General features: G+C 36.3%; 4 protein-coding genes across 6 annotated transcripts in view; all 4 read right to left on the bottom strand.

The window, feature by feature from the left end:
* LOC123880328 (CD63 antigen-like) overlaps positions 1–667 on the bottom strand; it is a 35,555-nt gene extending 34,888 nt beyond the window's left edge. Inside the window, exon 1 of one of the 2 annotated variants that reach the window (XM_045928403.1) lies at positions 431–667. In XM_045928403.1, coding sequence (XP_045784359.1) covers positions 431–505 — 75 coding nt within the window. In that variant the 5' untranslated portion in view covers positions 506–667. The remainder of the gene's footprint in view (positions 1–430) is intronic. The other variant, XM_045928394.1, reaches the window with a different exon arrangement.
* An 860-nt stretch (positions 668–1,527) lies between these two features.
* On the bottom strand, positions 1,528–5,964 carry LOC123880340 (CD63 antigen-like). 2 transcript variants are annotated; one of them, XM_045928441.1, is made up of 6 exons: positions 5,762–5,964; positions 4,884–5,072; positions 3,584–3,760; positions 2,958–3,105; positions 2,669–2,751; positions 1,528–1,680 (listed from the first exon to the last, which is right to left on the bottom strand). In XM_045928441.1, the coding sequence occupies exons 1-6, from the start codon at positions 5,822–5,824 to the stop codon at positions 1,615–1,617; spliced, it is 726 nt and encodes a 241-aa protein (XP_045784397.1). In that variant the 5' UTR covers positions 5,825–5,964; the 3' UTR covers positions 1,528–1,614. The 2 variants fall into 2 exon arrangements, with proteins under 2 accessions (XP_045784397.1, XP_045784387.1); XM_045928431.1 differs by lacking the exon at positions 2,669–2,751 and having other exon boundaries at positions 2,875–3,105; positions 5,762–5,961.
* Positions 5,965–6,474: 510 nt separating this feature from the next.
* On the bottom strand, positions 6,475–10,294 carry LOC123880335 (leukocyte surface antigen CD53-like). Its single transcript, XM_045928419.1, has 5 exons — positions 9,854–10,294; positions 8,985–9,173; positions 8,163–8,330; positions 7,114–7,323; positions 6,475–6,717 (listed from the first exon to the last, which is right to left on the bottom strand). The coding sequence occupies exons 1-5, from the start codon at positions 9,992–9,994 to the stop codon at positions 6,577–6,579; spliced, it is 849 nt and encodes a 282-aa protein (XP_045784375.1). The 5' UTR covers positions 9,995–10,294; the 3' UTR covers positions 6,475–6,576.
* Positions 10,295–13,520: 3,226 nt separating this feature from the next.
* On the bottom strand, positions 13,521–17,859 carry LOC123880322 (leukocyte surface antigen CD53-like). Its single transcript, XM_045928385.1, has 5 exons — positions 17,597–17,859; positions 16,708–16,896; positions 16,028–16,204; positions 15,102–15,305; positions 13,521–14,370 (listed from the first exon to the last, which is right to left on the bottom strand). The coding sequence occupies exons 1-5, from the start codon at positions 17,735–17,737 to the stop codon at positions 14,203–14,205; spliced, it is 879 nt and encodes a 292-aa protein (XP_045784341.1). The 5' UTR covers positions 17,738–17,859; the 3' UTR covers positions 13,521–14,202.
* Positions 17,860–19,569: the final 1,710 nt, after the last annotated feature.

Here is a 19,569-nt window from a genome sequence, read left to right as displayed (position 1 = left end):
ACTTTCAAACGGCTGAACCGATTTTCTTCGATTACAGCTAAGAACACTCTTGATCAAGCCACCTTTCAAACAAAAAAAACTAAATTGAAATCGGTGCATTCGTTTAGGAACTACGATGCCACAGACAGATATACAGATACACAGATACACACGTCAAACTTATAACACTCCTCTTTTTGGGTCGGGGGTTAAAAACTGTCATTACTTACACCCAATTTATCCCTCGGTTAAATGTCAATGGATGTTGGTGAAGTTGGCACTAAGTACCTAGGTAACCTATACTATTTATACAATGTAGGTCTGTAATCTACTCAGGCACAGACTCAGGTAAGTACCTACTTTACCCGCAACGATATGCCACATCACACTGACACAATGATACTTAGATAAGAAAACATGAAAATACGTCGCAATTCAAATCACAACTTACCACAAACATGGCTGTAACACATAGCAGCATATATTTTATGCACCGCATGCCAACTTCTAGATTATTTTGCGCCATTTTAAAGCACTAGGAAATTTAAACTATATTAAAACTATTTGAACACCTTTTCACAGAGACAGGTAACAATACACTGAACCGAGGCTACTTTCAGGTAGTTATCAACGAGTGATAAGGCAACGCGTCGACGGTACTTGCATGACTGTAGCATGAAAAATAACTCGATTTTTCTTTAGCCAATTAGTGAGCGGTGTATGGAAGTACGATGGTAAACATAACGTCATGTTGCATTAGTTTGGTTTTCATGGCCTGACCTTGAGTGCCTCGAGTTCGTGACGTTTAAACATTTAATGATTTTTATTATGAAACAAGGGAAGTGTAATGCTTAGTAGTTATTGCCTAATTCATAGTTTAGGATAGTATGGCCCATCCTTAGGTTAGATTTTTGTAAATGCCAGAAAGGTCTGAGTGCCACAGACTAAGTAGGTAGATATACCTACCAAGGGAGGTAGGTACATAATATGACGTTATAAGGATAATTTTAGAACGTACTCGTATTAATCTATAGCGGAAACAAAAATTTGGTAAAAAATAAATAAATGTAAGGACTCATTTCAAGGTTTCCTAAAATATATAATTTACTAGATGATGGCCGCGACTTTATTTGCGTAGATTTAGGCTTTTTAATCACGTGATTTTCTTTGATTTTTCGGGATAAAAAGAAGCCTTGTGCCCATCTCCAGGATGCAAGCTACCTACACCAAAGATCAAAATCCTTTAAGCAGATGGGACAGTGAAAAGATAAAACTTTTTTTTATTCAGATATAAGTTAGCCCTTTACTGCAATCTCACCTGGTGGTAAGTGATGATGCAGTCAAAGATGGAAGCGAGCTAACCTGGAAGCTTTCTATTTATAGTTAATAGTAGGTACCTAAGTATGGATATTACGTATTGTGTAGGAACCGTTCATTCGTGGTAGTAAGTACCTACCTATTATATATACCTATATATTTACAGTTGCCATGATGAGGTACAAATACTAAAATGGATTTTAATTATTACGAAAATAAAACAAGTTATTTTATTATAACAGATATTTTTATTATTAATAAAAATTAACAGCAATAAATTATTTTGGTTTTACTATGGTAAATTATAATGTAATTTGTTTAAGGAAACTCCCTTTCTTGCCTCGTTATATTAGCTAACCACACCGCGCCCGCGACTGCCAATGCCTGAAATAAACAAACAGGTTCAATTAGAAAAATTAAAAACACGACTGCCCGGCTAAAAAATGAGATTAACTATAAAAAACCGGCCAAGTGCGAGTCAGACTTACGCACTGAGGGTTCCGTACTCGGGTATTTTTTCCAACATTTTGCACGATAAATTAAAAACTATGCATAAAAATAAATAAAAATCTGTTTTAGAATGTACAGGTAAAGCCCTTTCATATCCCACTTGGTATAGTTAGTTATCTTACTTTGAAAATTGCAACACATTTTAATTTTTTTTTAATGATGTAACCACAAATTCGCGGTTTTCAGATTTATTCCTGTACTTGTACTATAAGACCTACCTACCTGCCAAATTTCATGATTCTAGGTCAACGGGAAGTACCCTATAGGTTTCTTGACAGACACGACGGACAAACAGACAACAAAGTGATCCTATAAGGGTTCCGTTTTTCCTTTTGAGGTGCGGAACCCTAAAAACTATTTATTTATTTTTTTCAAAAAGTTTTAGCCGTTGTCACACGGATTTGGTATGCTGTAAGGATTTCCAACGATATCAATATATATTGAAATCTGTTCAGGCATTTAGAAGTTATGGTGGAATAAAGAAACATGCATTTTTTGAGTAGTCGTGTATCACTTCATCGCTTCCGCGCAGCCTAGCTAGAAGGCGACTGCAGTGTTGCAACTGAACATGCCCCACACATGCTTGCATCAACTGACTGGCATGCCTTGTAATTCTTTGATACTTTTAGTGAAAGACAATGAGGTGGTACAGTTACCTGCATCAACACTAAGACAACTCCCAATATCCCGATAGCGGCGACATGCTTCTGCACCCAGTTGCCGAACGCTTCCACGCAGCCTAGCTGGAAGGCGAATGTATTGTTGCAAGTGAACATACCTCACACGTGCTTGTATCAACTGACCGGCATGCCTTGTTATTCTTTGATACATTTAGTGAAAGGAAATGAGATGGTATAGTTACCTGTATCAACACTAAGACGACTCCTGATATTCCGATAGCGGCAACATGCTTCTGCACCCAGTTGCCGAACGCTTCCGCGCAGCCTAGCTGGAAGGCGACTGTATTGTTGCAAGTGAACATACCTCACACGTGCTTGTATCAACTGACCGGCATGCCTTGTTATTCTTTGATACATTTAGTGAAAGGAAATGAGATAGTATAGTTACCTGCATCAACACTAAGACGACTCCTGATATTCCGATAGCGGCAACATGCTTCTGCACCCAGTTGCCGAACGCTTCCGCGCAGCCTAGCTGGAAGGCGACTGTGGTGTTGCAAGTGAACGTGTTGACTGCACCCCATACGTGCTCACAACAACTGACTGGCACGCCTTGTGAGTCGTTGGTGCCGAGGGGTGTCAACCAGTCGCGCGAGTCCATCACCCCACAGCAGTTGAACTGGAAATAAAAATCTAAAATACATACAAGGTAAATGTAACTGTCTGACTGATCTATCAAAGCGCAGCTCAAACTACTTGTTGAGCATCGTCTGTTTAACATGCTAGTAATGATCTCTGCCTTTGTGGCGGCCGCCACATTCGCAAGCAGATGGCGCTTCTCACTCATATGAAGAAATCAATCAACAATCACTGGACACACGAACCCAAGCCTGATTACTCAAGACGCTCGCAAGATGGCAGCACGGGTACCTTCATCGGAAGTCAAAAGTAGACAGTAGAACACGCAAACCTGAATCACACTAACAGAGTTTTCTGAAATCTGCACTATAGGTACAATAAGTTTCAAGATACAACCGTCGACCAGCTGGCGCTACCGAGCAAGACAATCGCTTGGTGGGAGATCTCCCTTTGGTACGGTCGAGCCTGCACACCGCTCTCGTACACCTTATGCTGATTACACGTAATTTTAAACTCACGTCTCTTTGCACTTCATCCCACAGTACAGTGACAGCGAAGTTCTTCTGCGGGTCATACAGCTGCATGGTGTTGTGCAGTTGCTGCTGCACCAGCGCCACGGTGTTGCCGCGCAGTACGTACCCGCCGATGCAAGCCGACAGTTGGAATATGAACATCAGCACCATGGAGCCCACGAACTGAAAAATTAAAATAAATAAAGCCACGGTCAATGACATTCTTCGTGTTCAGCGATGAGTAAGACAGAAGATACAAAACACATGAGGATAGAAGAGATAGTGCTCTACTAATGTGATCCAAGTATCGCAGTTTTAAGTCTCCACTTTAGAATTTAGATGCGTACTGCGTACACGTAACATTATCTAGTTTTTACATAATTAAGTAAGCTAAGGCACTATTAAAATTGCGTTAATAGTCTAGTGGGGTTATATTTTGTAGGATGGTAGGTACGAAACCCTTCGTGTGCGTGTTTGACTCGGCTTTAGGCTTTGCAGAAGAAGAAGCTTTCATTTCAAAACTGCTTTCGAAAAATTCTAACGGTTTATCAAAAGTTAGCATTGTAGCCATGTAGAGAGATGCCTTTAAAACCCATTCCGGAGGTAACTAGGTAGGTATTAAATCCAAAATATTATGTAAGCATAGAAATAATAGTTAAAATAGTTTAGGTAACTGTAACAAACACTCTGTTGCGAAAATAGGCCACAGTCGACGGAACAATAAAGAGTTATTAGTATCGTCTAATTTCGTATATGCCACAGTGCAGCATTTATACTTCGATGCTTTTAGCTTCTACGATCTTTTAGCTGTTTGTGGTTTGGATTATTAAATACGTCTATTCCGTTCTGTTACACTGTTAGTTCGTTTGATCGAACAATCAAGAACGCGTTTTGACTGACTAACTGTTCCGTCTAATAAATAGATCGAAAGCGTAGACTGATTTTCCGGATTGTCAAATAATTCGGAAAAAACCGATCTCTTGTAATCTTCTTGATCAATTGTGCTCAAGTCAATTTCGATATATTGAGCAGCCTAACAGATCGGATTTCTTCCGGATCGTTCGGTTACGGACAGAACGGAATAAACATTACGCTTATCTGTTAGAGTTAGACCAAGCAGTCGAACAGACTGGAATGTTCGATCAATCGAACGTGCTAACAGTCTCTTAGGCTACTCTCTGACTTCTATGACACACTTGATGGGTCATTTATCTTCATATCATATTAACTTTGACAGATCCATTGAACACGATTTTTCTTCGGAATGATCCATCTCGTAATAGAATAGATAAATTTTTCGACTTACCCCCATAATAATATAGTAGTTCTCCATAAAGGCGCCATAGAAGCCGGCGAAGGAGATGAGGAATATGATGACTCCGGTCGCAATGCAGAACGCAGGGAGTGAGAAGAACCTCTCCGAGAGGAACTCATGGTAACCATTGTAGGCGGACTGTACCGAACTGCCCACGGACAGTATAATGATGCCCGTTATCTGAAACAGCAGAATGCAAATAAATTAATATTCTTTTATTTGAGACCATAATGCAAACACAGCACATAGTACAAAACACACATAGAAACATAAAGAAAAGGATAAAGATCACAATTCCTAATCTCAAAACACTCTCCCATGTACATAGTTCAACCACAAAAACCACCGCCATTTCTACAATCATATTCGTCAACTTAGCGTTCTTCCACTTCGGTGGGGTCCGCTTTCCTACATTAGCCTATCCACGCAGCCCGATTTCAATTCTATTGGTGCGTTCTAATCTAGCCTGCATTTGCCTGGGCGGCGCCATCGAGATTTGGTTCCAGAGACTAGTTACCACAGTTAACTACGTCAAACAAAAAACGCATTCAAATCGGTCCATCAGTTATAAAGCTACATACAGTGCTACATAAATACTGACAAGTGATAGCCCGTCAAACTAACACCCCTCTTTTTGCAACGGGGAATAAATCACTATTACAAGTGACTAGGTAAGTACTAAGTACGTACTAACTTTTTCTAAAAATTACGTACCTGTCCATGAATAAAGGTAAATACTTATTGACATTTTGCTATCACATTCAAAAACTTTGTATATTTATCTCGGCTTTTACATCAATACTTTTAAATTGCACAGTCACAATGGCACATTCACTGTTAAAACACATAAAACGAGTTATAACACTTACCAAGAACAGAAAATTGACGGAAACTAGCGTGTATTTGACTGTGGTGAATATTTTAGCCAGCATTTTGGCTGTTCGAGGTGGCTAAGCGCGCTCCCTCGTGACGATTAACCAGCTATGTAGTTTTCGCCGAGATATTTTTATCACTCTTGTAATCTTGATAAGGAAAACTAGCAGATTTATCTCGACGTTCTTACGTACGGTTTGACTGCTAGTCGTTTGAGATCGTTCAATGATTATAGACTTCAATATTGGTATGTCTAACTAAATGTAAAAGGATAATAATCTAAATGATTTAATAATAATACAGCTCCAACCATCGATACTTGTTCTACAAAAAGATGTGCTACCTATTATGCTCATTTCGTTGTCTTGTTTCTCAACTGAAAAAAACTGAAGCCAGCCAGCCAGCTGTGGAGGGATGGTATGTGGGACTCGACGGTCGGGAGACGACCAGAATACCCACTAAAACCCAGCGGTGCTCCTACGCGTCGCGTTGCCTTTACCTAGTTTATTTTGTTAACAACTACTGTAAAATATTAATTAAATTTTGGGGAACAAGGACCTTATAGCTAGTTACTAAAGCCCTCACTGAAGGAGTTTAGAATACTTAGTACCACCTACCTACTTCAAATCATGTTTTTGTTACATTTTAGCACTTACTTCGACCCTACTCCGTGGAATTATTAAATAGGATTGTAAGATAAAAAGACATTATAATAGGCGCTAGAATTTTTATTAAAACGTAGAAAATATAAAACTTTTAAGGCTTTTTTACAATAGCCAAGTTTACAAAATATAATATTGTGTCATTGCCTTTAAAACCTTGAATAGTCAATCACCGACGGGTTCGGTGGTTCTATCTTCAGTGTGTCTTTCATAATAAATCCATGTTGAGGTATTTTTTTCTTGGATTTTAATCTATAGGCTATCCAACTAACGACAGCTACGATTATAACCTGAAACAATAAAATTATTACAAATAATACAATACTTTAATTTACACAGTTTCAAGGAATAAAAATTATAATATACAGGATATAATTAGAACGCTAGCAAAAACTGAATACTGATGATGACGAAGATATCACACAAAAAAACGCAAAAAAAAAGTATATTTTTTAAAAGTTTGCAATGTATTGCAAATAAAACGTCTGACTGACGCTAGAGGTCAAAGAACTGATATAGTTACTGGTGCTGTGAGGTCGTGGCAGGGTCTACGACTCTACGCCTACGACGTGGCATTGATCCCGAGTTAAACATGCTATACATTGCGGGTTTGACAAGTCACCAATTTCCTTTCCAGCCAATGCAACGTTCTAATGTCTGGAGTGTAATAGATGTAAAAAACAAACCTGAAGGCAAGTGACAGTCGCGGCTACAACTCCGATAATATATGCATATTTTCCCATGAAATGTGACAGCCGGGAGTCGCAGGTGGCATAGTATGCATTGTCAGTGGTGCATTCAAATGGCGACCGAGCACCAGCGGGAATGTAACAGCAAGTGATGGGTAACGGGTGTATGTCATATTTACCTCTACCATAGATACCACAGCAACGTTTCTAGAAACCATAAACAAGTGTAAATTAAAAATTTATAACACCCCCGACGATCCAAAGTATTTGAGTTTTCCAAAACATCATTTTCAAATAAATAATTATGTATTTAGGCAACGTCCATCTTGACAGCTTGACATTTGTCTATTGACATAATATTATGAACCTAACGGTTATCTAACCTTCTTTTCTACAAGAAAACTAGAAAAGAGCTGATAACTCTAAAACGGCTGAACCAATTTTTTTAGATTATAGCTAAGAACACTCTCGATCAAGCCACCTTTCAAACAAAAAAAAAAGTAAATTAAAATCGGTTCATTCGTTTAGGCGCTACGATGCCACAGACAGATACACAGATACACAGATACGCAGATACACAGATACACAGACACACAGACACACAGATACACAGATACACACGTCAAACTTATAACACCCCTCTTTTTGGGTCGGGGGTTAAAAATAGAAAATATCATAAATAACTAAAGAAAATATCATGTATTTTAAGGCCGTAGATACACCTGTAAGATTTATGATTAACTTATCACAAAGCTTTAATGTACAAGCTCTCTTATAAGAACAGATAGCGAACGGGTTGAATGCAGAGCTCAGGAATGCGGTAGTGCTGTGACCTAATTATCATTATTGTCGATAAATTTCAACAATGTTTCAAGTTTATCATTTTACACTATTAACATAATGAAAACAACAACATGGCGACCTTGGACCAATGGACTAGAAGAGTCCATTGTCCAGCAGTGGATGTCTATCGGTTGACAATGAAGATGAAGATGATGATAATGATGGTGGATTTGTGGAACAAAACTTAATTAATAGGTACTAACCTCTCTTTGTAAATCATCCCAAGCCAACAAAAACGAACGATCAGAAAAAGGAAATTGGTCTCGTTGAATTTGCTGATTTATATAGCCAAAAGCATCTTCTTCCAGTTGGAATGCAAGAATTGTTATTGACAGTTCAAATATTAATATCGTTACAAGTAAAGCGAGGTACTGTAAAGAAACAAAAATAACTTAAATTACTTATTTAAGTATATACTACTTTTTCTTTATTTAATATTATTTCACGTATTACAACATGGGGTTATTCAAGGCGGACCAACAAATTCCTGAAAGGCCGGCAACGCATTGGCGGTTCGTCTGGTGCTGAAAATATTCAGGGGCGGCGGTAATCACTTAACATCAAGTGACCCACAGTGCTCGTCTGCTCGTAATTTTTATTTAAAAAATATGTAAGTAATAAAACAATGTCGATAATTAAAACTACTTATAGGCGGGGAGCCACCAATCCTAAAAGCTCCGTGATCATGATTCTAATATATATTTTTAGTAAAAAATAAAAGTTATAGTTTAGACGAACAAGATTTGCTTGGTCGGCGTGGATTTGATTGGCCGGAAATATTTTAATTAAATTATTTATTATTAAATTTCCATAATTTTTTTTCCGTCATCACGGCCTTATCTGGTGACAAAAAAACTGGCTCAATTTTGGCGCAAAGGATCAGCCTAGCTGTCCAGCGCGGAAATGCAGCCAGTATTCTTGGCACCACTCTACGCAGGCATGATTTGTTCAGTAATTAGATAAGGCTAGCTTTAAGTTTTAATGCAAAATTTTCAATTTAAAAAAATAACATGGGTTAAACGTACCGCAAGAACGATTTTATATTTTTCTGAAATCGCTCCATAGAATCCCAGTACAGCCGTGAAGAAAATAAAAACAGCGGTCACGATCACAAATCTGGGAACCACGAAGAAATAAGGTCCCAGGAATAAATAATATTCATTATAGTTTCCCAGAACGATTATGCCCAGTATTAGAAGTAATAATCCGGTCAACTGAAATGAAATGGTATTAAGAACTTTGTAGCTATAGATAAACATTAAAATATTTTTGGTAGTAACATAATAGAGCCTCAAAAGCTCAACAGGTTGAGGAGCCAACTGAATTCCGAAAGGTCGGCGGTTCAAACCCCACCCGTTGCACTATTGTCGTACCTACTCCTAATACAGCTTTGCGCTTAGTTAGAGGGGAAAGGGGAATATTAGTCATGATTAACATGGCTAATATTCTTAATAAAAAAATTAAAAAAAATATTAGTTTGGGTGGTGCAGCAGTTGATATGTCCACAATAATTGCTATCATTCGTAATAGAGATAACACACAACAATGATCAATTGAGAAGGAGCATCCGTTTTAACTCTTAATATGTATATCCATATATTTTTATCTATCCCAGTTTTATTAAGTACTTTATTTAAATCCTATCAATAAAGATGGCAAATAAAATTTAGATTTTTTTAAGCTGAGGTTAGGAACGATTTGTAGATGGTAGATGTACCAGAAAAATAATGAGACTCATAGCGTAATAATGGCAGATATTTTGTGAGAATTTAAAGATTTTGTTTAAAACAGGTACTTTTTCACAAAAACTATCTATCAAACACGCTGTATAAATAATAATGTATTTTTCATATAATTTAGATTTCATTTACTTATTTAAATTTTAAATACTCACAGCAAATATTGTTGTGGTCGTTGATATCAAAAATTTTGTAGTTTTCAAGTCAGACCACCGAAGTTCTTTACACTTCATCTTCAACCGCTCAAATCTTGTAGGAGCAGTGTCATATTCGATCCCAGAATTAGTTAACCTCATTATTAGTATTTAATTAACACGTAGATAGCTTTTAGAGGTATGACGCAATTTCTCCTGAAAGCTCGTTATTTTAGATCCGCAAAATATAAGCGAATGGCGCAGATATTTTTTTAGTGGCAGACGATAACCGAGATAACGATTGGCGTACGTACCCTAAGTATTTAGATTATTACATTCGACTTACGATTAAATTGTATCTAAATACTTCAATTTAAGTGCATAATATATTTTCTTGCACTATCAGTGCTCCGTCATAAAAAAATCCTAGCCGCAAAACAAAATTCAAAATTCCAGACCAAAGTTGTTGACTCGAGTTTGTAGTTAACTCCGGATTATCTTGGTGATTTTATACGACTGCCTACCTATACCTACTTATTAGCCCGTTAGTAAGAATTAAGTAAGACGATACTCGACGATGCGCCGGCCCACTATTGAGCATGAGACTCCTCTCAGTATGAAAATGGTTTGGGCCGAAGTCCGGCACGACCAAATGCGGTTTGGCAGTCTTTACACATATCTTTAAGAACATTATGGAGATACAATTTTAGCTACAAGTTTACTACAATCTCTAGATGATGCCTGCAACTTTATCCACATGGATACAGGAGATAGATTTTTAAATGTTTATATACCTAATAAAAACCTACTTGTTACATGTTTCTTACCCTAGCGATGTAGGCAGAGCATTGAAAAGTCAGTCAGTCAGGTCAAATCTTTTTATGTATAGATGAGGTATGTATTAGGCGAGTTTCCATCCTTATGTCGTCGACATTCCATCTACACGCACGAAACGTTTTGCGTCTTCATTCCTCATACGCATGGCTAAGGTTTGGAATACTCTTCCGCGATCAGTGTTTCCTACCAATTACAATCCGGGTATCTTTAAAACAAGAGTGAATAGGCACCTTCTAGGTAAACGCGTCCCATCTTAGACCACATCATCACTTTCCATCAGGCGGTCAAGCGCTTACCTATAGTGAATAAAAAAAAAAAAGAGAGATAAACTGACTGACTGACGTATTACCATTAGTCTACAAAAATTGAGATTTTTCACATAGTTGTTCGCTATAACATAGATCCCGTCCCACTCTAAGAAAGGATTTTCAAGAATTCCACCCAATCAGTCGAATGTTAAATTAATCATGATTCGAATTGCAATTTTTTATAATAATATACTTAATATACTAGATTATACGTACGTATACAACTTTGTCCGCGTGGACTAGACATAAATTTCAAACCCCTGTTTTACCCAGTTAGGGATTGAATTTACAAATATTCTTCCTTAGCGGATGTCTATGTCATAATAGCTATCTGCATGCCTTTCAGCCTGTCCTGTCCAGTAGTTTGAGCTGTGCGTTGATAGATCTGCCTGTCAGTCAGTCCTTATATTACTTACTAGCGACCCGCCCCGGCTTCGCACGGGTGGACAATTATTTTTTCTATTTTCCGGGATAAAATATAGCCTATACGGATTCGGAAGAATCCCTCTAAGTAATGGTAAAAAGAAATTTTGAAATCGGTCCAGTAGTTTTTGAGCCTATTCAATACAAACATACAAAAATACAAAGGTTTCCTCTTTATAATATTAGTATAGATTTATATTCATTTGTAAGTACCTAAGTACTTACCTAATTTTAGTATATAGGGAACAAAGAAAGTAGAAAGTAGGTGTGTATAAGTGCATAATCCCTACCACGTTCCAATTTGATAAGGCTTATCTGTTATTAGCCAGGTATCTTTTTAAAGGATCGCAGGTGACAAAAGAAAGATAGATATTATAGTTCAGTCAATTTGCAAATTGCCCTCCGAAAAAAGACCTACCGTAATTTGACATAATGAATCGTTAGGGGGGCATGTCAAGAGGTCACAGGAAAAATAAAAAGGTCGCGCTGATTGCTGATTTTGAGAAATTCAAAAATGAATAAAAAAAAATTGAAATGCTTTTTTCTTGGAAACTATTGGTTTTAGGAAAAAGTTTTTTAAATAAAAAATGTAGAGGGCATTGCGAACTATATTTTTTGTCATTAAAGTGACGTCATCCGACTTGAAATACAAAGAGGGCGCTAATGGATCAAAAAAGTGTTTCAACGCTATTTTCGATAGGAAAAAATGATTTTTTTATCATAATGTAAATTGGAAAGTTGTTCGTCACAAAATTAGCTACAACTTTTATTTAAACAAAATTTTTATAAAACTTACCGTTTTCGAGCTGGAACTTGTCGAAGTGTACAAATTGTACATTTTGTACCGTGCCGTTGCACAGTTCTCATGCCATTCAGTTTTTATCTTTTTTTAATTCAAATGAAATAGCAGTAATTGTTTTCTTACTTTTTTATCAAAAAATTTGAACTTTTGTTGAACAAAAATTTGAACTTAGGTGAATTTATCTATGTTTTGCATCACGTTTATTTCTTTCTTTTGAAACAAACACATTTATTCGACAATTTTGTTTTTTTTTTCATTTAGTTAACTAAAAGTTTCAGTTAAATAAAATAAATTTCATATAATCTCAAGTGAAGTTTTTAGTTAAGTTATAGATCATTAGAGGATAGTTATAGATTATGGAAGCAATAAAAGTAACTGTACATTTTATTTCAGTATTTCGTTTTATGCAATGCCCTCTACATTTTTATTTAAAAAACTTTTTCCTAAAACCAATATTTTCCAAGAAAAAAGCATTTCAAAATTTTTTAATTCATTTTTTGAATTTCTCAAAATCAGCAATCAGCGCGACCTTTTTATTTTTCCTGTGACCTCTTGACATGCCCCCCTAACGATACATTATGTCAAATTACGGTAGGTCTTTTTTCGGAGGGCATCTAATTATTCCTTACATATTTACTGAACTATTATCATTTTTCAGAAAAAATAAAGAATCGATAAAATAGTTGCAGCACCTGATGATAGATAGCATCTTAATTCAGTCTTGATTCTTGACATTTTGATTTGATTCGTCAGGTACGAGTCTTTGGCTGTGGCTAGTTAGCTACCGTAAAAGCCGTGCCGCCAAGCGACTTAGCGTTCCATTACGATACCATGTAGAGACCAAAGGGGGAGAAAGATAAGATGCCCGAAAAAAACAACAACCAACCAACCCATGTTTTTTTTATGTTTTTTGTAGTGGGTTTAATAAAAACTGCCATACCCCTTCTTGGTTGGCCCGCTTCCATCTTAGACTGCATCATCACTTACCACCAGGTGAGATTGTAGTCAAGGCTAACTTGTATTTGAATAAAAAAATCCCGGAACCATGTTCGAAGGCTGGTAACACTGACAAATGCCGTGACGTCATATCTTACTAGACGGTTGCGAATGCTGATACCATCTTAGCAGGCTTAGCAGATGTAAAGGGTTTCCGAGACGGTCAAGCACGTAGTTTTGTTTTGCTTGATCAAGCAGCTAGATGCGCCCTTCAAGCAACTTTTTCATTTTTCAGATTTTTTTGCCGCTCACGCTGCCATATTGGAAAAATGGCACCCAAAACAGCTTTGGGTTCAAAAAACAAATAAATAAAACCCAGAAATAAATATACTTTCCTTTTATTTATCTAAGTAAAAGAATAAAACGTCGTGATTATTATTGCGATTATACATAATAAAATATACAATGTTTTGGAGCCGTCTGTAAATCATCACTCATCAGTCAAAACAGGACGTCACCCACAGTTCGAAGACTTTCTTTTTCAGGCATGGAAACATGTCGCGGAGTTCCCCGGAACGCTGCTTAGCCGAGATGGATTCGGTGGTAAAACTACTAATTTCGCAGACCTGCCTCCTTTGCTAAGTAAAATATTTTTTTAAGTATTTTAAGTCATATTAAAAAATTAAAAAGTAAGGTATAAGGGACTACCGACAGAAGTAAAAGGCTAAAACTATGAAATAACAGTAGTTTAAAAAAAATAATTCAAATTTGGTAATTGTAGCACGTAACTAAAATTAAAATTTTGTAAATATTGTCAACTCCGAGCGCTATTATTTAACATTAGCATGTCGGTGACGTGACCTTGAAGTTTTTACCCATCCCAAAATCGCCCAACACGCCTTTTTTACTTCAAAAACACAAGATGTTTCATTGCACAAGATGAATAAATTAATTTCTTTCTTTCTTTCAAAAAAAAATACAAATTAATTTCAGCGATGGCTCACCAGCCTAAATACCTATAAGTAATAAAAATACTTATTTGTCCTACCTATAATAAAACAACGTTAAATAATGTCGTTTGAGTCTGGTCCACCGACAATTAGACCGGGTATTGAATTATAATTAGCCTTCGATCCCTGATTTATCGGTGATTCTAGTAAGCCTTTATATGGTATTTCTTGCTGGCGTTTTACTCTATAGGCTAAATAAACAGCTATAGCTGTAATTACAACCTGAAAATTAAAAAAAAATATATTAAAAAGGCCGTGGATCATTATTATCTAAGCCCGCATCCATACCAATATTATAAATGCGAAAATGTGTCTGTCTGTATGTCTGCTGGCTTTTCACAACAGGATAGTTTACGGATTTTGATGTTTGGTACAGAGTTAGCTTATATCCCGGGTACGGACATGGGTTATTTTTTATCCCGGAAAATCCGAAAATTCATAAAGGTCCATCCGTTAAACCGATTTATGTGAAATTTGATTCAGAGGTTTGTGTCCCGGAAAATCAAAGAGTTCCCACAGGATTTTTAATTATCATCATCATCAGCCTCTCGTTAACTCACATGTGAGTCTTCTCTCCTCTCAGGATGAGAATGGCTTGGCCGTAGTCTACGCTGGCCAAGTGCAGATTGGCAGGCTTCACATATCTTTAAACATGATGGAGAACTTTCAGGATGCAAGTTTCCTCACGATATGCTCGTTTGCTCGCTATTTTTATTAAAAAAAAAAAAGGTAATTTATCGTTTGTACCTATGGCCAATTTATTCTAATTCTTATCCCGAAAAATCGTTTGCGCTGGATTTTGACTTCCCGCTTAGGTACTTAGAAAACCTTTCGGGCACAGGTATGAGCAATATTGAGGGATTTAAAAGAATTTTGCCCATGTTCCTTTTTCTCCTGCCTATTATAAGTACTTGCTTTATTGTTTGCTACTTTTTTTAGATAGATTAACACACCTGCAAGCAGCTAGCTGTGGCGGCCGTTATTGCAATAGCAAACGCATATTCTGAAACCAAGCCGGCCAGGCTATAGTAGCAACCGTAATATGTACTATTTGAAGACGTGCATTCAAACGGTGAAAAGGTAGTAATATCATAGCAACAGCTGAGGGGTATTCTATTTCCAAAATCGCTTACACCTTTGATGCCACAGCATCGTAACTGGAAAATAAAAAAATTAGATAAATACGGTACTAACGGTACTAACGATAAATACGTACGGTGACAATAAAATATATACGTAAAATATAAGACAACTTATTAAGTACCTACTTATGTCTATATCATAGATTTTTGTCAGCCCTAGCACAGACTACGGTCTATTTGGGCTGCAAATTGCAAACACCATTCTCCGTTTTTATTTAGTGCTTTGGTCTACAAAGTTTGGTGTAAAATGTTTACATTTCATTTTGTCTCTAACTAAATAAATAAATAAAAATAAAAATATTGCAAACGTAGCGAGTGCACAATTTTTTTTTTTGGTAAGGGGGTCACAAATAGCGTCTTAGGTTGAAATCTATAGAGCGCACTTTGACTTTGCTTAGACTTAAGTTTCAGTTAAAACGGCATAGATATAAGTATAACGCTTAAGGTTGACTTGCACCGACTTTTTAAATTATGTTGAAGTTAATTAGGGTGCCAACGGGACCCTATCACTAAGCTTCCGCAATCCGTACGTGTGTCCGTAATTAGATAGAGAGTCGAAATTTCCACAGTTTAGTTTTTAACTTTAAAAAATTAATTAGTAGTGCTTTTACTTGACAGAAAAACCATTAAAAATGGTTTTAAATCCATAATGTACTGCACACTGGATAGCCATGCACTGGCAACTATACGGGATACTAATTAATTATTATGCGTGTAGAATATTTAAAAATACTAACCTCCCTTTGCATTGTATTCCAAAATGATCTACCCCATCCTCCATTAATAAATTCTTGCATATACTCATGCATTTTATAAAGTACAACATTGCCTTGCCAAGCGTTGTCTTGCAGTGCGAATCCAAGAACAGTAACCGTTATTTCAAACATTAATATCGTTACAAGTAACGTGATAAACTGTATCGAAACAAATTAATATATTAGGAACTTGCACATATCTTAGATTATATCACTAACTATGCACATATTCACATATTTAAAAACTGAGTGAGTGTGTGACTATGTGTAATAATTACACATAGTGTATAATATAATTATATATAATTATATATTTATTTCTACTGTATAATGGCTCACCGAAGGACATATAAATGAGGAAAAATCTTTTTCAAAATCTAAAGATAATAAATCAAAAAACACTATCAAACGATGGTCAAACGCAATAATTTGGTAACTAGAGTATATTAAATATTTTTGTGATTTTTATTCTTTTTTAATAAAAATAACTTCTTAAACCCTAATATTATTAGAAAGGGTTTCAAGAATTAAAAAAAAGATACATAAATTACGTATCTCTTTTTCCGATGTTTCCATCCTGAAAGTATGTAGGTACTTATATTCCTATATACTTACAATGGTAAAGTTGTAACATATTACATCATATTGATGAAGTAACGTACCGAAACAACGTAATCATATTTGTTTCTTGTGACTCCATGGAATCCGAGGCAAGCTGTCAAGAAAATGATAACAGCGGTGCCAATCATGAATACGGGAAGTAAGAAGAATGTATTGTCGATCAAAATGAAATAATTGTTGCACATTACTAACACGACGATGCCCACTATCAGAAGCGATAGTCCGGTTATCTGTAAAAGTTTAATTTAGTTATTAAAATTGTTTTGTTAAAACTGAAAATAGTAAGTTAGGTAGGTTTATTAAGTGAACGGGTCTGTCCGCGAAATTCAAATTGAATTTGGTTTTTCGCAATTTTTAAACTAATACGGCAACGTAGGCTTATGGCATTTTAATTACGCCAATGGCAGTATCATCCTCACAGGTTAAATAAAAAAATATCAATAAAAAAACCGGCACTAAGGGTTCCATACGCGGGGTCTGTTTTAGAATATACAGGTAAAGCCCTTACATATTGTTTGTACCCCATTGTACCCCACTTGGTATAGTTATCTTACTTTGAAAATTGAAACAATTTTTTTTTTTAATGATGTAACCACAAATTCGCGGTTTTCAGATTTATTCCTGTACTTGCGGTATAAGACCTACCCACCTACCAAATTTTATGATTCTAGGTCAACGGGAAATACCATATAGGTTTCTTGACAGACACGACGAACGGACAGACAGACAACAAAGTGATCCTATAAGGGTTCCGTTTTTCCTTTTGAGGTACGGAACCCTAAAAAACCAAGATAGCGCATTTCAAAATGGCCGCCATACAAATGACAAAGTGCATAATGTTATATCTTGTACGATGGTACGGAACCCTTCGTGTGTCAGACTCGCACTTGACCGGAACACGATATACAGTACACAAGGATAGGTACTTACAACAAATAATATTGTGATCGTCCATATCAACAATTTTATTGATGTCAAAACCGACCACAACTTTTTGAATTTATTTACTATCCACTGAAATGCTGAAGACAGGAATTCACAGGCCGCTTCAGAATTATAATTTAATGCCATCTTGCGTTTTTCCACGAAGGTACTGTACGGTATCAAGGATAAAATGTTATGCGAATAGCTGGCTAGGTGTATTGTGAATATACAAACACCGATAATAATTTTTTGCCAGCTGAATATAACGATTGCTGATATTTTAGATTAGATAGGTAGGTACTTACTACTTACCTATCTAATCTTATTTAATATGAATCATGCAGAATTTAGATTGTTGAATTGAATGCATTATAATAATTCAAACTAGCTTATGCCCGCGACTCTATTTTAGCCCTTAGGGGTTGAATTGTCATCCTCCTTCTTAGCGGATGTTTACGTCATAATAGGTATTTGCATGCTAAACAACCCAACCCGTCTATTATTATTGCTTTGAGCTGTTCGTTGATAGATCAGTCAGTCAGTCAGTCAACTTTTCCTGTTATATTACGTTTAGATAAAAATAATTTAGCTTCGTGGCCTTCTCCGTCCAAACCATTTTTCTCTTTTGCTTCGAGGAGACCATAAGTCTCCATGTCAGCTTTCAAGACATTCCAGCAACAGTTCCCGAACAGTTAGGGAACTTCTAACAAAACGTCGAGGCTTCGACATCACTGGCAGTACAAATGTTAGTACATTTGAGACAGGTAGCCTCAAAGTAACCCTATTTTTCTTTGACTTTACGTCATCGTAGCCTAATTTTTGACATATTATTATTGTCGATTTAGGATCAAACCGAGAGCTTCTTCACTCTAGTTCACTCTGCTCTAGCTGTGGCCTGTGATGACCTGAGAGATGCCGGCACGACTCCCACCATCTCAGAAAACTCTATACATAAGTATAGTACCTACCCATAAGTATATTAAATATGGATTTAAAACTTTTCAGTGAAGTTAATAAAAAACATTTAAAACTGGGTCCCAATTTTTTAATCGATATAAATTCTTATACAGTAATTAATAATATGTATTTAGGGCTAAAACTAACAGTCTAAATTAATAATAATAAACCTATAGCTACCATTAAATCTACATTAAAACAAGATTACAAAAAGTACATTAACATTTAAATAATATTAAGTATAGTAAATCTAAAACCTCATCGAGTCCAATTTACACTACAGCGAGGCATTGTACCTACTTGTTAAAACCCCCGACCCAAAAAGAGGGGTGTTCTGTGTCTGTGTGTCTGTGTATCTGTCTGTGGCATCGTAGCGCCTAAACGAATGAACCGATTTTAATTTACTTTTTTTTGTTTGAAAGGTGGCTTGATCGAGAGTGTTCTTAGTTATAGTCCAAAAAAATTGGTTCAGCCGTTTAAAAGTTATCAGCTCTTTTCTAGTTTTCTTGTAGAAAAGAAGGTTAGATAACCCTTAGGTTCATAATATTCAAGTGTCAATTGACAAATGTCAAGCTGTCAAGATGGACGTTGCCTAGATATACATAATTATTTATTTGAAAATGATGTTTTGGAAAACTCAGATACTTTGGATCGTAGGCGCGGAATAGTCCAAGAAAATCGGTTCAGCCGTTTGAAAGTTATCAGCTCTTTTCTAGTTACTGTAACCTTCACTTGTTGGGGGTGTTGAAAATTTTTAATTTACACTTGTAGGTACTCAAGATGCTGGCGACATAATAATATAGTCTCTTGCGATGACCAAACTTTGGCCAAGGTAGATATCACTTGGTAGCATTTTAACCCCCGACCCAAAAAGAGGGGTGCTATAAGTTTGACGTGTGTATCTGTGTATCTGTCTGTGGCACCGAAGCTCCTAAACTAATGAACCGATTTTAATTTAGTTTTTTTTAAAGGTGGCTTGATCGAGAGTGTTCTTAGCTATAATCCAAGAAAATCGGTTCAGC

The sequence above is a fragment of the Maniola jurtina genome, chromosome 3, assembly GCF_905333055.1.
Source record: "Maniola jurtina chromosome 3, ilManJurt1.1, whole genome shotgun sequence".
Lineage (NCBI taxonomy): Eukaryota > Metazoa > Arthropoda > Insecta > Lepidoptera > Nymphalidae > Maniola > Maniola jurtina.
This window is presented reverse-complemented; position numbering and strand designations above follow the sequence as displayed.

Bases quoted from the DNA above. Each gene is read 5' to 3' on its own strand.
- LOC123880340 (XM_045928441.1), bottom strand. From the start codon at position 5,824: ATGCTGGCTAAAATATTCACCACAGTCAAATACACGCTAGTTTCCGTC. The intron at 5,073-5,761 runs GTAAGTGTTATA...CTGCTGTTTCAG, and splicing joins CCGTCAATTTTCTGTTCTTG to ATAACGGGCATCATTATACT. The intron at 3,761-4,883 runs GTAAGTCGAAAA...TTAATTTTTCAG, and splicing joins ACTACTATATTATTATGGGG to TTCGTGGGCTCCATGGTGCT.
- LOC123880335 (XM_045928419.1), bottom strand. From the start codon at position 9,994: ATGAGGTTAACTAATTCTGGGATCGAATATGACACTGCTCCTACAAGA. The intron at 9,174-9,853 runs GTGAGTATTTAA...ATTTCATTTCAG, and splicing joins CGACCACAACAATATTTGCT to TTGACCGGATTATTACTTCT. The intron at 6,718-7,113 runs GTTTGTTTTTTA...TTATTGTTTCAG, and splicing joins CGACTGTCACTTGCCTTCAG to GTTATAATCGTAGCTGTCGT.
- LOC123880322 (XM_045928385.1), bottom strand. From the start codon at position 17,737: ATGGCATTAAATTATAATTCTGAAGCGGCCTGTGAATTCCTGTCTTCA. The intron at 16,205-16,707 runs GTACGTTACTTC...GTTTCGATACAG, and splicing joins AATATGATTACGTTGTTTCG to TTTATCACGTTACTTGTAAC. The intron at 14,371-15,101 runs GTGTGTTAATCT...TTTAATTTTCAG, and splicing joins CCACAGCTAGCTGCTTGCAG to GTTGTAATTACAGCTATAGC.